Genomic DNA, 20,313 nt, shown 5'->3' with positions numbered 1-20,313 from the left:
CATATTTTTTTCATTTTTTTACTCTAGAATTCAAACAAAAAAAGCCACACACAACCATCAATTAAGGTGCCAAAATATGCTACCAACAGAACTCATACCACAAAGCAATTTTAAGTGCCAATACTTGCGGGTAAGTAATGTGCTCACTAATAAGTAGTAATACTGACTCATCTTCTTTGCACTGGAATCTGATCCATTTGCTGATTCTGGATCTCTCAAACCAGAAGTTCATTCACATGCCACAGGATTATTATCACTGACAAGATCACCATCTTATGACACAGTCTGACATCTCTGCTCGGAAGTAAATGCACTGAAGCAGAATTTCTAAGCCTTGCACTCACTGGGTTTATTCTGTCCTCGGAAGTAAAACAAAATGCCAACTAAAAAAAAATCCACACGCTCACTTAATTCCTTCAGCCACAGGGATATGACTGGTCTCTAGGCACATCGTCTGCTATTCCACCTTTTTCCCCTAAATCAACATCCCTTCTAAAATGTATAAAGCTTATAGCAAATGTGGTCTGACCCCTGGGAACAGTATTTCCCTTGATCTTGACACTACTCCCTAACAAGCACTTACCACTTCAGTACAGCGGTTCAGCACAGTGATTAAGAGCACAGCAAACTGCCTGGGTTATAATCCCAGACCTTTACTAGAACTGTGACTGGAGCCATTACTTCATTTCTCTGCGCTCACTTTCCTCACATGTGAAAGAGGCTACAAATAATACACAGCTCTGGGGTTGTGATGAGACTCAAATGAGACAATATAAAAAGCAGCTGGAATAGTGCCTGGCACACTGAGCACACAGCAAGTCCTCAAAAACCGTTGGCAATACTATTGCTGGTAGCTGTGGCATCACGTCACTTTACATGAAACATGTAAGTAAAATCCCCAGATGACTGTACATGAACCAAGTCAAGTCTCCCTGATGACTAAAGAGTATTTTCGAAAACTTCCAATATTCTAGCCTACTAAGATCATTTACAATTTTGAATTTAATTTCCTTCAGGAAAACCAACTAGTGTTACTTTTCGTAAAAAAGTTATGTAACTATAGTTAAAAATTATAATTTTTAAAATAAAAATCCTATGTTTAACTTTTAAAGTTATCTACCTTTATGTCATCTTCTGTGATATATGCAGCCTGCACCACCCACCATGCCTCTATGGCAATTTCCACCGGCTTTACTGGTAGAAGATCACGGGCCGTTTTCCGTCTGAAAAATTTCTGCCATGGTACAAACATCAGAGCATTTGCAATCTATCTAAAATTACCACTTTCTTTTTTTATTGATAAAAGTATAACAAGACAGTTTCCAACAGACTAAATAAATATCTTTTAAAATTCTCATGTCTTAAAATCTAAAGTATTCTAGATATACTGAATGGAGAAAGTCATTCTTAAATTATTTCAAAGTAAATTACTTCAAAACACTATCATTAAATCTGGATCTAAATCCAGAAATTCAAAGGAAACCCAGGTGAAAATGCATTTGTGTACTGATTTCACCCATGAAGTGAACCCTGGGAGTGGAATGAGCAGGTGAAAAGACCAGCAGAGCAAAGTTAATTTTTAAAAATAAATGAAATGTCTTATGCCTTAGATATTTTTAATTCAATAATCACTTAAGCTATAACCTAGAGATACTGATGAGTTGTTTCTGTATTAAGCATATTTTATTTGATGAAAGAAATCATAATTCATTATTTCTACTACTTAAAAATTTAATCAGATTGTGTGATAAGGAGGACAAGAAATTTAAGGGAAGGGAAACAACTAACTTACTTTTGATGATCTACACTGATTCATCAGATCAATGTACTGGTTCCTCCCTATGCCAAGAAGCCTTAGACCTAAAAGAAAAAGCCTTTCCTTTAAAATCATTTAATACATCTTGAAATGTCAGTACACTCACAACCTACTAGGAAAAAACCTTTGACTTTCATTCCTCTTTTGATTACTGACAGATGATCAATATCAAATTAAAAAGAATTCTTCAAACAAAATATAAAAGACAAGCAACTGGGAGAGGTGAATTCAAGCTGACACTTTGACAATGCTAACTGAGAAAATTTTTAAAAAGCAGAAGTCCTCCCAATTCCAGGAAGTCAAAATGTACTTCTCAGCAAAAGTTTCTTCTTAACACAACAGAACTATGTCACATTTCAAATACACACTTCATTAAAATAAGCATAATAAAACACCAGCAAATTATGTTAGTAACAACCATATATCATGCTGCAAAAATATTGTGCACAAATTTTCTTTCCTCATTTGGTATACACCACAGCCCAAGTAACAGAACTTCGTTCTCTAGAAACAGAGACTAGTCCCATTTTTCTGATTCTACCACTCCAAAATATTCCTCTCTTAGACATTTAGACTAAATCTTACACTTGACTTGTATCATCTGATAAAATTCCTATCAATAATGTTGCTTGCTGTTCTCATCTTTCAAGTCTTCCAGGTTAAAAGCACAATAATGAAAGGCAAGAGCACGCATGCACAAAGACACTCTAAACACTGCCTCGTTCTTCAGCATAATTAAATACTTACAGTCAGCAGCAGTGAAATTGGGCAATGAATCATAACTTTTCTCACTGTTCATAATGTCCTTTTAAAAAGAAAAAAAACGTAAATGTTAAAACACAAAATGTCCTTGCCACAGGAAGCACTGAGATCAGAGCCTGGCAACCTAGAGCATGCATGTGACAGTGTAGCATGTACCACGAGGTCCCAACCTAGCAACTGAAGGTCAGGCTTTCAGGTCTGGGTTCCTCACAGCACACTATGAAGCCCAGACAGTTGCCCAGAACCTCTGCCCTGTGGAAGCTATGCAAGGAATACCTCTCTCAGAGTTCGGGGTTCCAGGCTCTCCACACTTCATACCTGATCCTAGACTCCTACCCTAGGATTAGAGAGAATCCCGAGAGAAGGCCCAACAGTGTGTCATAGCTCCATTAACAAGCATCCAAGACAAGCACTGCCAACAAAGACCTTAACCGCTCAGCAGCCTCTGCTCCTCCAAATCCCAATCAGCAACAGAGTCAAACTCAGTATCCAGCTTCTTGCAACCCTCATCTGTTTCTCCAGTAATAAACCAGCTGTTTACTGTGGGGATAAGACCCATTTTTAGCCCAGGAGTTATACCCAATGGTATAAAAACAGATACCAGAGAACAGCAAGCACATGGATGCACTGAAAGCTGGTAAATGGGACAAAACCTCACTCTATTATCTCCCCCAAACCTGTGGATAACACCAGAAAAATAATCAGAGAGACAGCAACAAAACTATTCTACACACTGCTTAGCTGCCACCTTCATTACGCTACCCTGGTTCTAGGGAAAGGGACTGACAGAAACCTGGGCGGCCAGGCCTCAAGCTTTACTTTGTATTTCCTCCAAAACAGGGACACAGGAGACATGGGACTATAGAAGTGCCTGTGAAGAAGGGGCTTAAGAAGACAGGCAAAGGGAGCTCCTGTGAAGGCAGCCATGTCCTAAAGGGAGCTAACCTCACTGCTACTGCAGGCGCCCAACTCCTTCAGTTCTAGGCTGCCCTCTGCTCTTCAAGTGGCTGGTGAGCCCAGAACAGTAGCACTCAAATAGAATTAACAGCAAATGAATACTAGATAAATACTGCCAAGCTTTACATAAAACTCACTTAAAAACAGTATATAGGGGCTTCCCTGGTGGCGCAGTGGTTGAGAGTCTGCCTGCCGATGCAGGGGACACGGGTTCGTGCCCTGGTCCAGGGGGATCCCACATGCCGCAGAGCGGCTGGGCCCGTGAGCCATGGCCACTGAGCCTGCGTGTCCGGAGCCTGTGCTCCACAATGGGAGAGGCCACAGCAGTGAGAGGCCCGCGTACCGCAAAAAAAAAAAAAAAAAAAAACACCAAAAAAACAGTATATAACTACTATTTAAAGCTATTCAACACAGGCCTAAAAACTGCCTTTGGAAAAAGGCTAACATCTAAAAGTTAGTAATCACAGAAAGATTAGCAACCAGGACTACTAATACAATTCTATTCTTCTGAAACATGCATTATATAATGTTGGGTCTATACCATCATTTATTCTTTCTACAGTTAGAAAACAGCTAAATATATTAAGCTTCTCTGAGCTTAATGTTCAATTCTGTCACCCACATTTTCAACCTTAACAGTGTATTAAAAGCAATAAATTTTATACAAACTGTGCTAACATAAATGGCTGATTAACGCTACAACAGCACAAAGGGTCAACAACGTCTTCAAGAACACAGAATAAAGACAGATACTTTCCTGCCGAGAAAACACTGATAAGGACAACTACTTGCACAAGTGTGGCTACAACAGTTAACTTGTAAGCAACCGTCTTTTTTATACTATAAACTCAGAAACAATGTCCACCGTGGCTGAGTGCTGGTCATCATTCACAAAGTGTCCCCGACATGAAGTCCCATCCCATCCCTGAAGATTCACGTACACTGTAAACTCACCTCCATAATCCCAGTATAATATAAAAATGGTGTTATCCTCAGGCCCTTTACCATGATATCTGATAAATGGTAAGGGTACAGCATGAGATGATCTCGACTGTACTTTAACAGTTCCTCATAGTACTTGCGTTCATCTTTCTTGACATGTTTAACTGGGAAAGAAAGGGAAATTCTCCAGTTTTTTTTCAGATCTTAAATATAATTATAAATGCAAGGAGAAACACTTTACAAACTATATTAATTAAAAAGAGAAGTATGTAAATTGGAAGAAAATAAAACAATCTAAGTTGGAACAAAGAAACAATTACACCACAAGCAACAGACTTCAGAGTATATAAGTAAAATGTATGGGACAGAAAAGTAGAGAAATAATTCTTAACAAATCAAAAAGCAAAGAAAGTGAGCATGGAATGTCTCCCCCCAAAAACATAAGCTATAATCCATCCAATCCCTATGACACTTTACAAGACAGCCAATCTGAATGGCAGTTTTCTATGAAATCAAGTCTATTTTTAAAAATTATTTGCTGGTTTCTGTGTTTTAAATGTAAAAAAACCTCTGATTTCCATGGAATATGTTTTCACAGAAAACCTATCTCTGAAATACTATGCTTAAAATAAGAGTAACAAATGGGAGGGAAGACTAGCAGGGCAACAGAATAATCAAAGTAATCTGACAAATAAACAGCAAACATTTTTTAAAAAGTTTTTTTAAAAAAATGGAGCCAATTATGTTTAATATTTGTTCCAATTATTATAGAAAGAGTCTTCATTAAAGTTGTATTATTTGGAAAATTTATAGAGACCAAAACAAAACTCAAAGTCAAAATTCATTAAGAAGGAACGTACTTCTTTTCTGGCATATTTTCTCACTAAACTAAAAAGAGGACAACTGAATCAAAATTAATATTCTATAGGTAAAATCAATCTATAAACAGTACTCTAAAAAATAATTTTCATTGGAATTAGAAAGAAGAATCTACTTGCTAATGCAAATTATTGTTAGGTGTGATGGGTCATTATAGAATTTATTAAAGGCTGTACATGGAAAAATTTCAGTACTATGAAATATATAATGAAAAGATAGGACAGATTTATGAAAATGTAATTCAGCAGTAGTCATTTCTACCTCAATGTAAAAATGTCTCTACTTACCTAAGTTATTTCTGTATCGTAACTGATTGCGGATACTGTACAGGACAACCTGCTTCTCATATTCTCTCTGTGAATTTCCAAGACTCTAAAAAAAATTTCAAATAGATTTAAAATAGTTTCTAAACTAAACAACAGTACCTTTACCCCATAAAATTTCAATACCATGCCCCCTAATTTTATCCTGGAATCTCTAATTTCCAGAATTGAGTAAAGATTTTCTTAAATTTTATCATACAAACTTTCCTGCTACGGTATTAGAGCAAAAATTCAATGTGTTTATCTTCAGTCTCCCTTTCTAAAAGGATTTACTGAAATTATCTAAAGTATTTAATATCAAATAGAAGAGCAGTCTGAGAGCATAACTTCACTTAAGTTAACAAAAAACTAAGTTCTACTAATAAAGATTTCCTTCTTTTGTTTTTTTAAAACATTTTTACTGGAGTATAAATGCTTTACAATGGTGTGTTAGTTTCTGCTTTATAACAAAGTGAATCAGTTATACATATACATATGTCCCCATATCTCTTCCCTCTTGCGTCTCCCTCCCTCCCTCCCTACCACCCTTCCCATCCCACCCCTCTAGGTGGTCACCAAGCACTGAGCTGATCTCCCTGTGCTATGCGGCTGCTTCCCACTAGCTATCTATTTTACATTTGGTAGTGTATATATGTCCATGCCACTCTCTCACTTTGTCCCAGCTTACCCTTCCCCCTCCCCGTATCCTCAAGTCCATTCTCTAGTAGGTCTGTGTCTTTATTCCCGTCTTGCCCCTAGGTTCTTCATGACCTTTTTTTTTTTTTTTTTTTTTAGATTCCATATATATGTGTTAGCATACGGTATTTGTTTTTCCCTTTCTGACTTACTTCACTCTGTATGACAGACTCTAGGTCCATCCACCTCACTACAAATAACTCAATTTCGTTTCTTTTTATGGCTGAGTAATATTCCATTGTATATATGTGCCACATCTTCTTTATCCATTCATCTGTTGATGGACACTTAGGTTGCTTCCACGTCCTGGCTATTGTACATAGAGCTGCAATGAACATTGTGGTACATCACTCTTTTTGAATTATGGTTTTCTCAGGGTATATGCCCAGTAGTGGGATTGCTGGGTCATATGGTAGTTCTATTTTTAGTTTTATAAGGAACCTCCATACTGTTCTCCATAGTGGCTGTATCAATTTACATTCCCACCAACAGTGCAAGAGGGTTCCCTTTTCTCCACACCCTCTCCAGCATTTATTGTTTGTAGATTTTTTGATGCAATCCCTATCAAACTACTACTGGAATTTTTCACAGAACTAGAACAAAAAATTTCACAATTTGTATGGAAACACAAAAGACCCCGTATAGGCAAAGCAATCTTGAGAAAGAAAAATGGAGCTGGAAGAATCAGGCTCCCTGACTTTGGACTATACTACAAAGCTATAGTAATCAAGACAGTATGGTACTGCCACAAAAACAGAAATATAGATCAATGGAACAGAATAGAAAGCCCAGAGATAAACCCACACACATATGGTCACCTTATCTTTGATAAAGGAGACAAGAATATACAGTAGAGAAAAGACAGCCTCTTCAGTAAGTGGTGCTGGGAAAACTGGACAGCTACATGTAAAAGAATGAAATTAGAACACTCCCTAACACCATACACAAAAATAAACTCAAAATGGATTAAAGACCTAAATGTAAGACCAGATACTATCAAACTCTTAGAGGAAAACATAGGCAGAACACTCTATGACATAAATCACAGCAAGATCCTTTTTGACCCACCTCTAGAGAAATGGAAATAAAAACAAAAATAAACAAATGGGACCTAATGAAACTTAAAAGCTTTTGCACAGCAAAGGAAACCATAAACAGGACGAAAAGACAACCCTCAGAATGGGAGAAAATATTTGCAAATGAAGCAACAGACAAAGGATTAACCTCTAAAATTTACAAGCAGCTCATGCAGCTCAATATCAAAAAAACAAACCCAATCCAAAAATGGACAGAAGACCTAAGTAGACATTTCTCCAAAGAAGATATACAGATTGCCAACAAGCACATGAAAGAATGCTCAACATCATTAATCATTAGAGAATTGCAAATCAAAACTACAATGAGATATCATCTCACACAGGTCAGAATGGCCATCATCAAAAGATTTCCTTCTTGACCATCTCCAATTTGTGTAGATGGATAGATTATTGCACCTACATTTATTTAAATTTAAGAATGGCCACTAAGGACAGATCCCCATCTGATGACTACTTACAGTTGAGGGCTATGATTATTAAAAATTAAGATTCCTGGAGAATGTACACTTAAAATATACCTCTAAATACGATTATTTCTTAAAAACGTCATCTTACGGCCTCATCAGAAAACACTTAAGACAATTTTAGAATTTCCGATATATTTTTTAGTGAGCAAAATGCTTTCTAGCTGTGAATTTAGTGTTTTAGGTTCAAAATTGGGTTCTCATGAAAGCCAAGAATAAGTCTGTCTGATTATAGTTAACATATTCAATGTGAGACCATAAACTTAATTTAATATATGACTGCTATCCCCCTTCTAATTACTAGCTATGATCTTTCCAACACACTATAAAATAAGACATCTTAAGAGATTAATGACAGAAGGAACAGAGGACTCAGTTATTATACTTCTCACTCATAGGTTTCTGAAAGCCAAGGTAAATGTCCATGCACATACTTTCACTTAAGGCCATCTTCACAAAACAGATGAAACTCACATCTAAATAAACTGGCACACAACTGGAACTACTGGTGGGTAGCATTTTAAGAAAAAAGGGACATAACGTGAGAAAACTAAAAATCTTTCTTCCTGCATCTAGATTAATTGATTTATCACAGGTTGAACCATAAGCCACACTACTGCTGAAATGTTATGTGCTGACATTATTTTCATCCATTTTAACATTACAAGAAGTTAGGAGTAAAGTTCATTGTAGAGATACTGCTCTCCTATCTTTTATGTAGCACCAAAACCAGGGCCAGTATTGAAGATATTTAGGGGATTCAAAATATTAGGCTTTCTGTAAAATTTTAAAGGATCTCCTCTAGCTCTACTGCCAAATAAAAGTCTCTTTCTCAAGGAACAGAGAACACACACACTCACTCACACAGCAGACAATTTGCTAAAATCTCAGCAACTTCCAAACTTGAGGATTTACTCTTCTGTTTCAAAATAAGTCCCTTAATTTATTCTACTTACAACCGTTTTCTCCCTTTAAAACTCTGTTCCCAGTAACTCCAGGATAAAAAGTGTAAATCAAGCCACTACACAAAATATAAGGTCCCCATTATTTATAAGTTAATTAGAGAATACAGTATCTACTAAACATCTAAGTCTTTGCGCTAGTCATTAAGTAATGACTGGTCCTGATCGATACATGTGCAGACACACAAATAACTAAAAACTGCATTAACAGCTGATTTTATTCTCTCACTACCCTTGTACATAAAATATAATTGCTTTGTTAACAAGATTCTTTGGCTTCTCTTCCACGCCCACCCCAATTTCCCACCATCCACATTTTAAAACACTGCTGCCACTACAGGAGGCAACGAAAGAAAGGTCATTTTACTGGGAGACAGTGCAGACCCTGTAGAAATTCCCACCAGGTCTGACAAATGAAGCTGGGCTGCAGATAAAAGTAACTAAAACAGAAGGAGTGACATAGAAACCGGCTGTAAAACACCCACTGTAGATCAGATAATGCTAAAAGCATAAAGAATTCTTTCTAGAGCTTTTGCTCCTACAAACCCCAATGTGCACCACCTCCCCCAAAATACACAATAGTTTTTTTTAATTAACCCTCCTTGGAACCTCATCATAAAATTTCCCTTCAAATAAAACAACTATGAATTGTTTTGAACAATGAATACTGGTAAACTACATAGAAAGATCCTGAAATAATGGCCTGATCCATAACTTTTTAATGTATTTCTGAAAGTCTAGTATAGCTCACACCATGTAAAAATTTTCATCTCATTTATATAAAAACTATTTTTTTCAAATATTTTTTTAAAAAATACATTTAAAAAAATCTGGATCACCTTCCACCAGCTTTCAAAACTGGGAAATATGAGTCACTTTCGAATTAAACTCATCAAAACTTACCAGAAACTCTTATCAAAGTACTTAGTACCTTTAACACCAAAAACCAAATTCTTTCCACACAAGGACTATTCCCCACTTTTAAACTGACTAAGCTTTAGCTCCTAGAAAAAAATCTCAGACTGATACTATCACTCATTTACTGCAAAAGTATTTACTAAAAGCCAACTAAGAGATAGGTGCTCAAAATACAAAAGCAAAAACAAGTAATGTAACCAGAAAATACAACATAGTGGGGTAAGTGCTATGGGTGAGAAAGACAGTGCTGGGGCAGCACACCTGAGGGTCAACTACTCCAGAGATAGGTCAGGAAAACCTTTCTAGGGGAGTTAATATCTCAATTCAAAAAGAAGCAACATGTAATCTATGGAGACAAATAGAAATAGGACTGGGTTTGCATTTTAGAAACCTCAGCACAGTATAGTATGAAGAATGGATAGGAAGGTACTTTTCTGAGTGCTAGACACCAGACAGAAAGCTGATGTCCTAATCCAAGGTAGACCTAGGGAAAAAGAGCAAGGCTAGAGAAAATCCATGAAGTAATTTGTACAGATGGGTTTGCAACACCTTCTACAAGTGGAAGCTTATCCTAAGCTAAAACACCAATTCTTGTAAGTGATCTCACAAAAAAGTTTTAATTTAATGTCATGCTTGTGCTTAAGTATAAACACTGTCTGAGATTATTTTTAATAGTCATGACTAAGGTTTGGAAAGGTTTTGCGATATGTACAAAATAGATAAGAACCTGCTGTATAAAAAATAAATAAAATAAAATTCTAAATTCAAAAAAAGCCTTTTCCCAATACTAATTAAGATCAATTTATTTTCTGTTGGACATAACTGAATCATCCATCTTTCTTCTATTATGTTACATTTATTTTTGTGAAACAAAGAGTAGAGAAAACATGGAAACAAAGGATTGTTGGTTCTCCAGCTGTCTTGCCATATGCCACAAACGCTAAAAACAAAAAGTGCCCATCAAAGCCCTCATTCCAGCTTAACAAGAGAAACTTAGTCTTTCAGGTTTAGAGCTTTCTTCCTCCCATTCAAGATTAACGTCACATGGGCAGCCACTGCCACCCAAGAATTCTGAGTTCCTTAAATTTATCTTTCCACTTCCTTGTATTTTTGGTACCTTGAAGTGAAGTGTTTCTCTGCCACACAATGCACTGCCAGAACCTTAAATTATTCATTTCCTGGAACTAAGACCCCAAGCTGGGAGAGGATGGTATAATAATCCTTATACCATCACCACCACCAACCCAAACTTTCCAAATATGCCAGTGTCCAGCACCAATGGAAAACAGAATTTAACTCTCAACCAAGCAACATGGCGGGAACTTGAAGGTCCATCTATGACCAGAGAGAAAAAGTGCCTTCTATACAGCACATATCACTTCTTCATAATCTTTACCACCGCCCACCATATTATGTATTTATTCATTTATTTGTTAACTGTCTTTCTTTACTAAAACGTAAGCTCCATGAAGACAGGGCTTTCCCGTGTTGACTGTTGCAAATAACCCGCACCTAAAACAAGGCATAGCACATAGTAGGTGTTCAATAAATAGCTGTAAAACAACTGAGTAAAAATAACTCTCAAGCATTTGAGAACTACCTCTCGGACAAAAACCTCCTGTCGCTCTCTTGTTGCAACATCTCTAATAAACTCATCTTGTTGACAGACTGAAGTCCAACAAAACAAAGTCCGAAAGCCCTTTAAAATCCGGCCCTGACCGCTACCACTCCCCACGCACTCACCAAGCCCCACTGCCAAACACACCAATACATCTAAACCTCCGGATTCCGGTGATGGAGGAGGTCGCTCACTACTCTCAAAGCACGCTTTCACTCATCAAAGCTCCTTAAAATGACTTTCCCCTCTCGCTGGAAAATCTTGAATCCCTCTTATCTATCTCCTATTCGTCCTTTAAGGCCCAATTTAAATGCCTCCCCTACACAACGTCCTGACACTCCCTGGACGGTTTCTGACGCCCTCCTCTGCGCGCTCGCATATACTATCATGCAGGTTCGTGTGAGCTGCTATCAGCCTGTAACGGATTCATTTGTTTCTCGTCCCTTTCCCACCATCCGCAGTTCTGGAGGTCAAGAGCCGTGTTTTAAATTTGTTTCGAAGGTGCCTAGCGCAGTGCCCGGTTGAAGGGAGTCTGCGTGCGAAGCGGCAAGCGAGTCCACTGGACACCATCCCATCCCATTTCGAAACGGCCCCATCCTGCCCCTGTGGCCCCAGGACCGTCCCCTCCTCACCCGCGGGCTGCGGGTAGGTTATCTCAAGACCCTGGGCGGGCGAAGGCCGGGAGCCAGCCCAGAGGCGCCAGCCCTCGGCCCCGCGGGCTCGGCGAGCAGGTGACGGCGGGGCGGGACCCCGGCCCCAGGTTCCATACCTGCCTCACGTTTGGCCGGCAGCTTGCTCCAGGGTAGTTGTGCCGGATGTGGAAACTCCACGTCTATGTTCATGATGCCGGGAGCCCGGGAGGGCGGCGGCGGCCAGGACCGCAGCTGGAACGACGCCTCCCGCCTGCCCGCCCGTAGCCCGTCCGAGGAGCCCGCGGGAGGCCCCACGCCTCACACTAGGGACGGCCCGGGCTGCCCCATGGCCTGGGCTCCCGACAGCTCGGTGCGGCCCGGGCCACGGGGCACGGGAGCAGAGGAGACAGGGGGTCGGACGCCTCGTCCGCTCCAAGTTTCTTCCTAGTTTCGGCCCGCCGGAAATGGCTTTCGGGCGTGCGTCACTTCCGCCCGCCGGCGCGAGGCCAGGGGACCGAGGCCGGGGGGCGGAGCCCGGGACCAGCCTTCCTGCCCGCCCCCTGCAAGCTGAGGGGCGGGGCAGCGAGGTAGAGCCGGCAGGGACCCGGGTAGTCGTGCCTTGCTCGAGCGCTCCGTGTCCTTCTGTCCGTCTCTGGATGAATTAATTGGGTTTCTATTGCCATTGCTGGATGACCACTTTCCCCCAATGCGAGCCCGGGTGGCCCTGGAACGGGCGGTTACAGGCGCTGGGGGAGGGCCGGCCAAGAAGCAGCGACTTGGGAAAGGGGGCCCATAGTTGACTTAAAAACGGACAAGCAGGGCTTCCCTGGTGGCGCAGTGGTTGAGAGTCCGCCTGCCGACGCAGGGGACATGGGTTCGTGCCCTGGTCCGTGAAGGATCCCACGTGCCGCGGAGCGGCTTGGCCCGTGAGCCATGGCCGCTGAGCCTGCGCGTCCGGAACCTGTGCTTCCGCAACGGGAGAGGCCACAGCAGTGAGAGGCCTGCGTACCGCAAAAAAAAAAAAAGGGCAAGAACGGTGAGGTCCCGGGGGCTCTCAAGAGCCAACCCCGAACCAAGGCCAGGTGGAAGGGGTCCAGGCTCATGAAGGAAATGTGAAGTCAGCGCTTTCCCCCCAGTGGAATGGAGCAAAGGTCTAGCGATGCTTCATCCCCTCCTGATAGCTGCTACACCTTGTGGAAGAGGAACAGTTGGGCTCTCCTTCAGAGCTCCACATTCTTGTTTTGTTGCGGCCCGGTTGGCGGGATCTTAGTTCCCCCACCAGAGACTGAACCCCCTGGCCCTCTGCAAGCGCAGAGTCCTAACCATTGGACGGCCAGGGAATTCCCACAAAGGTCCAAATTCTTAAAATGTAGGGATTCAGGGAGTTGAAATGGTAAACAGCCGGTGCTGACGTGGGGGAGGTCCAGAAGTAATCTAGGAGATAAGATTCTTGCATGCAGCCTGTTACTGCTCTGCTCCTTACAGATGCTCCGGAGTCACTTTTTAAAGGCAGAAATTAAGACACTCTAATTTCAGTTCTAGTGAGAAGGTCTTTGGGGACACTTTCTTCCAGAATTCGTTTACACTGGCTTAGCAAACCATGACCCTTGTTACTGGCAAGCAACCACAGTATCTGTTTCAGTTTTAAACCACTGTTTATAAGGGCCTTCCCTGGTGGTCCAGCGGTAAAGAATCCGCCTTTCCAATGCAGGGTACAATCCCTGGTCCCGGGGAACTAAGATCCCGCGTGCTTGCGGGGCAACGAAGCCCCCCGCACCATGACTGCTGAGCTCACACTCCTCAACGAGAGAGCCCATGCACCCTGGAGCCCTCGTGCCACAACTAGAAAGATTAAAGCCGCACTCCACAACTAGAGAAGCTGAGCGCACGACAAAGATCCCGCACACCTCGACGAAGATCCCGTTGTACCGCAAATACGACCCGACACAGCCAGAAAACAAGGAAAATAAATAAATTTAAAAAGAAAAACAATGGTTTTAAATATTTTATTCCACACCTGACAGAGTATACTTAGAACTTTTTATGACACCTAGTGCACAGATCAGCAGCCAGCCTGACGCATGCAGAGACCTTATTATCTCTAATGGGTTGAAACAAATATGATCCACGCTGCCCTTGCATAGATATATTGGACTCGTGTTATCCAACTATAAGAGCCCATAACTAAATGCTTTGACTCCTATGACTACAGACCCTCGACATCATAGCTAAAATTAAAAGAACTCTAACCATGAGATGTTTATTCAACAAGTATTGATTGCCTGCCTGCCATGTATTAAGCCCTTGACTTACCACAGGTTATTTCTCACAACCTTATGAAGAATCCCCACTCTTAAAATCCAGTTTAACAGAGGAGGAAACCAAGGCTTGGCAGGGCTGCCTGACTTACTCATAAGATCATACAGGTGGTAGAGGCGGCGCCAAACTGGAGCCTAAGACTCTCTCCTGCCAGAGCCATCCTTTCAATTCCTTGATTCAGGCTCTCACTGAACTGTTCTGCCTGCTGTTCCAGTTCAGATAATGTTCAAAGTCAACAACATAAATCCCCCCTCAACAATATTTTTTTGAATAATTAAGTGTAGAAGAACTCATATTCTTCCAAAGTCTAACTTTGATTTAATGCAATGTAACAATGAAAATTAAAGTCAACATAATTTTTTAAATCTTTGTAAACCATTGTTTAGGGAATTATAGCAAACACGAGCACCTGCTAAATTCATCTTTTTTGTTTATCAACAAATATGACTATAGACACATCAAAAACTACAGAAGTAGACAGGAGATGGTGGAAGTGAAATTACACCTGCTAAATCAATAAGACATGGACCTTTGGAAACTTGACCATCAAAAGAAAAGAATCTAACTCAGTAAGTAGAATAGGGAAAGATTAGTATAGAAAAGATCCTAATGCAGCAAGTAGCTGAGAAAGAAATTTGAAGGAGGAAATGGTAATGGGTCAAAGCTATATATGGGAAAATCCAAACAACAAGCCCTTCTAAGTAGGAACTGATGACAGAGCTTGGCTTATGAAACACAGGTGCTAATTAAAATACTGATCTGCCTCATTTCCCCCAAGGCGCCAGTCTTTAAGAGACGGGAAACAAAGCAGTTCAGAGAGACCATAGGTTAATCCACAGGGCTCAAAGACCCCTGTGCTGGGAAGTTCAGGAACAGGACTGCTCCCTCAAACACCAGGAAGCAGGGCTTCCCTGGTGGCGCAGTGGTTGAGGATCTGCCTGTGAATGCAGGGGACACGGGTTCTGAGCCCTGGTCTGGGAAGATCCCACACGCCGTGGAGCAACTGAGCCCCGTGAGCCACGGGCCGCTGAGCCTGCGCGTCCGGAGCCTGTGCTCTGCAACAAGAGAGGCTGTGATAGTGAGAGGCCCGCGCACCACGATGAAGAGTGGCCCCCGCTCGCCGGAACTAGAGAAAGCCCTCGCACAGAAACGAAGACCAACACAGCCAAAAATAAATATAAAAATAAATTAATTAATTTAAGAAAAAAACCACCAGGAAGCAAAAACAACTCATTGGGCTCCACATGTAGCACTCATTACATCATAGAGCCTTTCTGGTAAACGATAATGTCCATCCTTTTAGGTCCTTGACTCAGACCCCCCTACTATTTCTGCTTCCGTAGGCCTTTGCTATTCAAATTCCAGAGAGGTCAGAAACTGCAGAGTGTTAGAAACCCGATTCCAGAAGCTACCATTCAATTAACCTTATGGGTAAACAGTGTGTTCAGAAATACAAGTGCAATGAGTATTTCCATCTTATCTGGCCTTTACCAACTTGGACTAAGGAAAATTACTCAAGTTGTCCTGAACAGCTGCCCTCAGAAAGACTACAGAACCATTTCATTCCCACAATTCCAACAAAAGTAAGGAGCAGAAACAAACCAGAAGTTAGGGCGCTATCTGGTGGACTATTTCACAAAGTCCAGAATATCACTCCCTGTGGTAAATAGAATAATAGCCCCAAAGATGTCCCCATTCTCATTCCCTGGAACCTGAGAATATGCTGCCCCTGATATGGCAGAAGGGTCTTGCTGGTGTGAGTAAGTGAAGGATCTTGAGATAGGGGTATATCCTGGATTATCCGAGTGGGCTTCAATGTAATCACAGGGGTCTTAGGAGAGGGAGGCAGGAAAGTCAGTCAGAGACGGAGACGGGACAATTGAAGCAGGGGTTGAAGTGACAACAGGGCCCCAGGGCAAAGAACATGGGCAGCTTCTTGGATCTGGAAAAGGAAAACAGATTCTCCCCCAAAGCTCCCCAAAAGATCATAACCCTGCCAACTCATTTGGAACTTCTGATCTCCAGAACTCTAGGATAATAAATTTGTGTTGTTTTAGGTCACTAAATTGCAGTAATCTGTTACCGCATCCATAGGAAATTAATATATTCCACAACAATCAAATCACTCCAACACCCAAACAGCTGATCAAATTCATATTTCATAATTAAATCAAATTTCATAATTAAACCATTGTAGTTGAAGTATAAATGCCCTTAGGAGGAATAATAGCTTTTTAGCCTTATCATTTTTTAGTATGTACAAGCTATCACATCTTTTTCTGAGAGGAAGTTTGAAAGAGAAAGAGCTTGGGGATTAAATGAGGCCAAGGAAGGACCTGTAGAGGAGGAAGGGGTGTCTAGAAAGAAGAAAGAGGAAGTCACTGCGAACCATTTTGTTTCACAGTTTTGCCTGGGCCCGACCTTGCCATGGTTTTTACCTCCTGAATGTGCTTTGCTCTGTTCCACGACCCAAGGCATCACCCCTGATGCTCAGCACCATGACCTAGCTTGTTATCACCTCACGGCTTTTGCCCTTGCTGTTTCCCTTGGCTTCGAATGTCTTTCCCAGACCTTTGCAAAGCAGGCTCCCTTCACTCCACCCATTGTCACTTAGAGTGGCCTTCGCCAAATTTCTCTGTCCGACCTAGCCACTTCTCCCCCACCTCTCTGCAGCACATTATCTTGGTTTATTTTCTTTGTTGCAAAGAATCACTAATGGACATTATCCTGCTGATTTCTTGTTTATTATCTGTCTCCCCAGCAAAAAATAACAATCTCCATGGAAGAAAGAACTTTGTCTCGTCCCTCAGTCTATCCCCAGTACCTCGAATCATGCCTCACACATAGTAAGTGCTCAATAAATGCCATTGAATGTATTGAATGAGTGAATCAGTTATGTGACATCCGAACTCTTCCATGTCACCTTCTTGATTAAGCCTTCCCCAACCACGTTATTTAAAACTGTAAAACATCTTCCAGTCCTTCTCAGCCACCTCCCCTACATTACTTTTCTTTATAACACTTATTACCATCTAATATATTTAATAATTTACTTAGTTTTAAAATTATTTGTCTCCCCTATCAGACATGAAGCACCCCAAATGTAGGAACTTCTGTCTGCTTTGTTCTCAGCCTTGGCCTCAGGCTTAGAACAACACATAGTATTGAATGAATGAATAGATGTTGCATAGGGAGCAGAATTCTCCTAAAAATCCAGATTTGGGGATCTTCTTGAAAATGTGGGAAATCCCACAGCATTGAACACCCTTCCCCACACCAGTCAGTGGAGCTGAGGACAGGCTACCCGGATTAGACAGAACGTGGGCTTTCTCAGGGCCACGTTCTCCACCACCCCTACCTCTGTTAAGAGGTTGTCAGTTGCAAAACCCATCTCACTTGTACTTTGTTTATCTCAGGGTAGAGAAATATTTCTCTAACCTTGTCTCTGTCCAAACTGAAGGAAATGAACGCTAGACTGGAAGGCCCAGCCGTCCATTCTCACTCACATTATAGACTACAGAAATACCAAGACATTTAGAATTCCCTAAGTGTGCTACACTCCTTAATCCCTTTGGGTCTTTGCATACAGAATACCCTGTCTGGAGTGCTTTTCCTCCATCTCCACCTGAAAACTTTCTCATCCTGACACTGTGAATGGAACACTGAAGGATCAGGAGGTGAGAATGGAGAGGTGGGAAGAAGCACGATCATATGGACCATTGTCCTCTACATTAGGGAGTTTCTAGGATTTTCTTCTACAAGTGATAGAAAACAACTTAAGAGCTGTCTGTTTTAGAGAGAAGCTGAGAGATCCTTTGCCATGTAGCCTGGGAAATATGAATATTATATATTTATATAATAAAGAGAATGTTATATTTCTGCCATCTGAAGTCAGTCTGTGTTCAGAACACTTGTGGTCTGACGTGGCAATGAATACTGTTCCAACAGCAAGCCACGTCACCTCAACACAAAGCCTGAACAATTGCAATCGTCACAGTGCCCACTAGGGGCTGATCTCACACAACATTTCTATACCTACAACCTAAGTTCTACACTTCCTCATTTCTGACTATTGACTTTTATCCACACCATTCTCTCAAGCCTCAAAGTCCTTGAAATTCTTTCTCTAATTTGTCTCCAGTATCTGATAGCAACAAATACTTCATTGGAAACTGATGGAGTTAGGACTGCTGAGCAGTGGTCCAGCTGAGGTTTGTACCATCTCAAGGTCACCATTGAGCCTCGAGTTTTGGAGCAGAGCTCCTTGGTAGCTCTGGTAGACAGGATAAGTCAGTCAGCTACAGGCATGGTTTATCCTTAACTGAAAATATTTTCACAATATCCATGATGGGGAGTAAAATCACATTTTGAGGGAATAGGATTTGTGAATTCTACAGTAGGTATGCAACTTAATTTTTTAAAAAGAGGTTCGACTAGCTGGAAAAATAACTATAGAGGTAAAATGGACACAGTTATGAAAGCCCAGAGAAGTGAGGAGGCATCTGGAGAGTTTCTCTTATTTCTCCCCCTTTACCTCATCAAATCAGTTAACTTAAGTAAGTGGGTAAGATACAGAATAAAAATTTTAATGCCATTTTTTTTTTACTGGGGGGAGAGGGTAGTTCTAGGAGCACGAGAATCACCTGCGAAGTTTTTTAAACTTACCAACATCCAAACCTCACACCAGAGCAATTATATCAGAATTCTTCAGTTGGAGCCCAGGTAATGCATGTTTTTTAAAATATTCCCAGGTGACTCAAAGCACAGTGTTGACAACCACTTCTCAGGCCTCTTTGGGCCTCAGGTACTCAATGAGCACTTGTTGAAATGAATTTGTAAAATGATGAGGTTAAGAAAGATGACTTCTACTGTCCATTCTAACTCTACAGGTCAATAAGTTCATGGCCAACTATAATGTAATTTTTTTCATATTCAAAATAATCCCCCCAATCTAGACTTTTCTGTACGAGAAATAAGCAGGCATCTATTCAACACTGGTATAGACTGAGGAAGTAATTTCTCTACCCCTTGGGAGAGCCATGAGATAAATGAAGAATTACATGCTATTGGACTAATATGGAAATTATCTGAGTTTGTGTTACACATACGGTATGGGTCCATCTCAGATCTTTTTAGCTTATTTGGGTGTATTGTCACAGTGGCTTAGAACTGGCTGAAATGAAATATTTTTTTTCCTTCTACATTGTGTCACTCAAACTTTACACCTTTAGCAACAGGTAATCTAACTGTCCAATAAGAAATACGAGTTTTGGGCTTCCCTGGTGGCGCAGTGGTTGAGAGTCCGCCTGCTGATGCAGGAGACACGGGTTCGTGCCCCGGTCCGGGAAGATCCCACGTGCTGCGGAGCGACTGGGCCCGTGAGCCATGGCCGCTGGGCCTGCGCGTCTGGAGCCTGTGCTCGGCGGCGGGAGAGGCCACAACAGTGAGAGGCCCACGTACCGCAAAAAAAAAAAAAGAAATACGAGTTTGTCTACTAGTATAATCTGTGATCAAGGATTAAATGAAGTATAATAGGACTGTTTCATGACCTCTGTAAATGAGATCTCAGTGAGAGACAGGATATTGTCTTGGCTCCCATTACAACTGATTCCAGGAAAATGGAAATTGGCTTTCTTGGCCCAGGTCTACGTAAGCATTTGTTCTCTCACTTTACAGAAGCAAATTCTCTTTCTTTTAGAATTTGCAAAGATTGAATTCAATGTCATTAGTGACCATATCTTTTTATAATTTGTATAGCCTTAATGCACAGCAATTTCTATCTTTCTCCCTTCCTCCCTTCCTTCCTTCCTTCCTCCCTTCCTTCCTTCCTTCCTTTTCTTCCTTCCTTCCTTCCTTCCTCCCTTCCTTCCTTCCTTCCTTCCCTTCCTTCCCTTCTTTCCTTCCTCCTTCCTTCCTTCCTTCCTTCCTTCCTTCCTTTCTTTCTTTCTT

At 41.2% G+C, this 20,313-nt stretch overlaps 1 protein-coding gene across 1 annotated transcript in view; it reads right to left on the bottom strand.

Annotated features, from left to right (window-relative positions):
- Positions 1-12,255, bottom strand: part of FAM91A1 (family with sequence similarity 91 member A1) — a 46,658-nt gene extending 34,403 nt beyond the window's left edge. Inside the window, 7 exon segments of the mRNA XM_032610334.1 lie at positions 1,121-1,234; positions 1,793-1,860; positions 2,564-2,621; positions 4,490-4,641; positions 5,644-5,728; positions 12,183-12,236; positions 12,238-12,255. Coding sequence (XP_032466225.1) covers positions 1,121-1,234; positions 1,793-1,860; positions 2,564-2,621; positions 4,490-4,641; positions 5,644-5,728; positions 12,183-12,236; positions 12,238-12,255 — 549 coding nt within the window.
- Between the last annotated feature and the right edge of the window lie 8,058 nt (positions 12,256-20,313).

This window comes from Phocoena sinus, chromosome 17 (genome assembly GCF_008692025.1).
Source record: "Phocoena sinus isolate mPhoSin1 chromosome 17, mPhoSin1.pri, whole genome shotgun sequence".
Classification (NCBI taxonomy): domain Eukaryota; kingdom Metazoa; phylum Chordata; class Mammalia; order Artiodactyla; family Phocoenidae; genus Phocoena; species Phocoena sinus.
The sequence above is the reverse complement of the archived record's forward strand: the minus strand, read 5'-3'. Positions and strand labels throughout refer to the sequence as shown.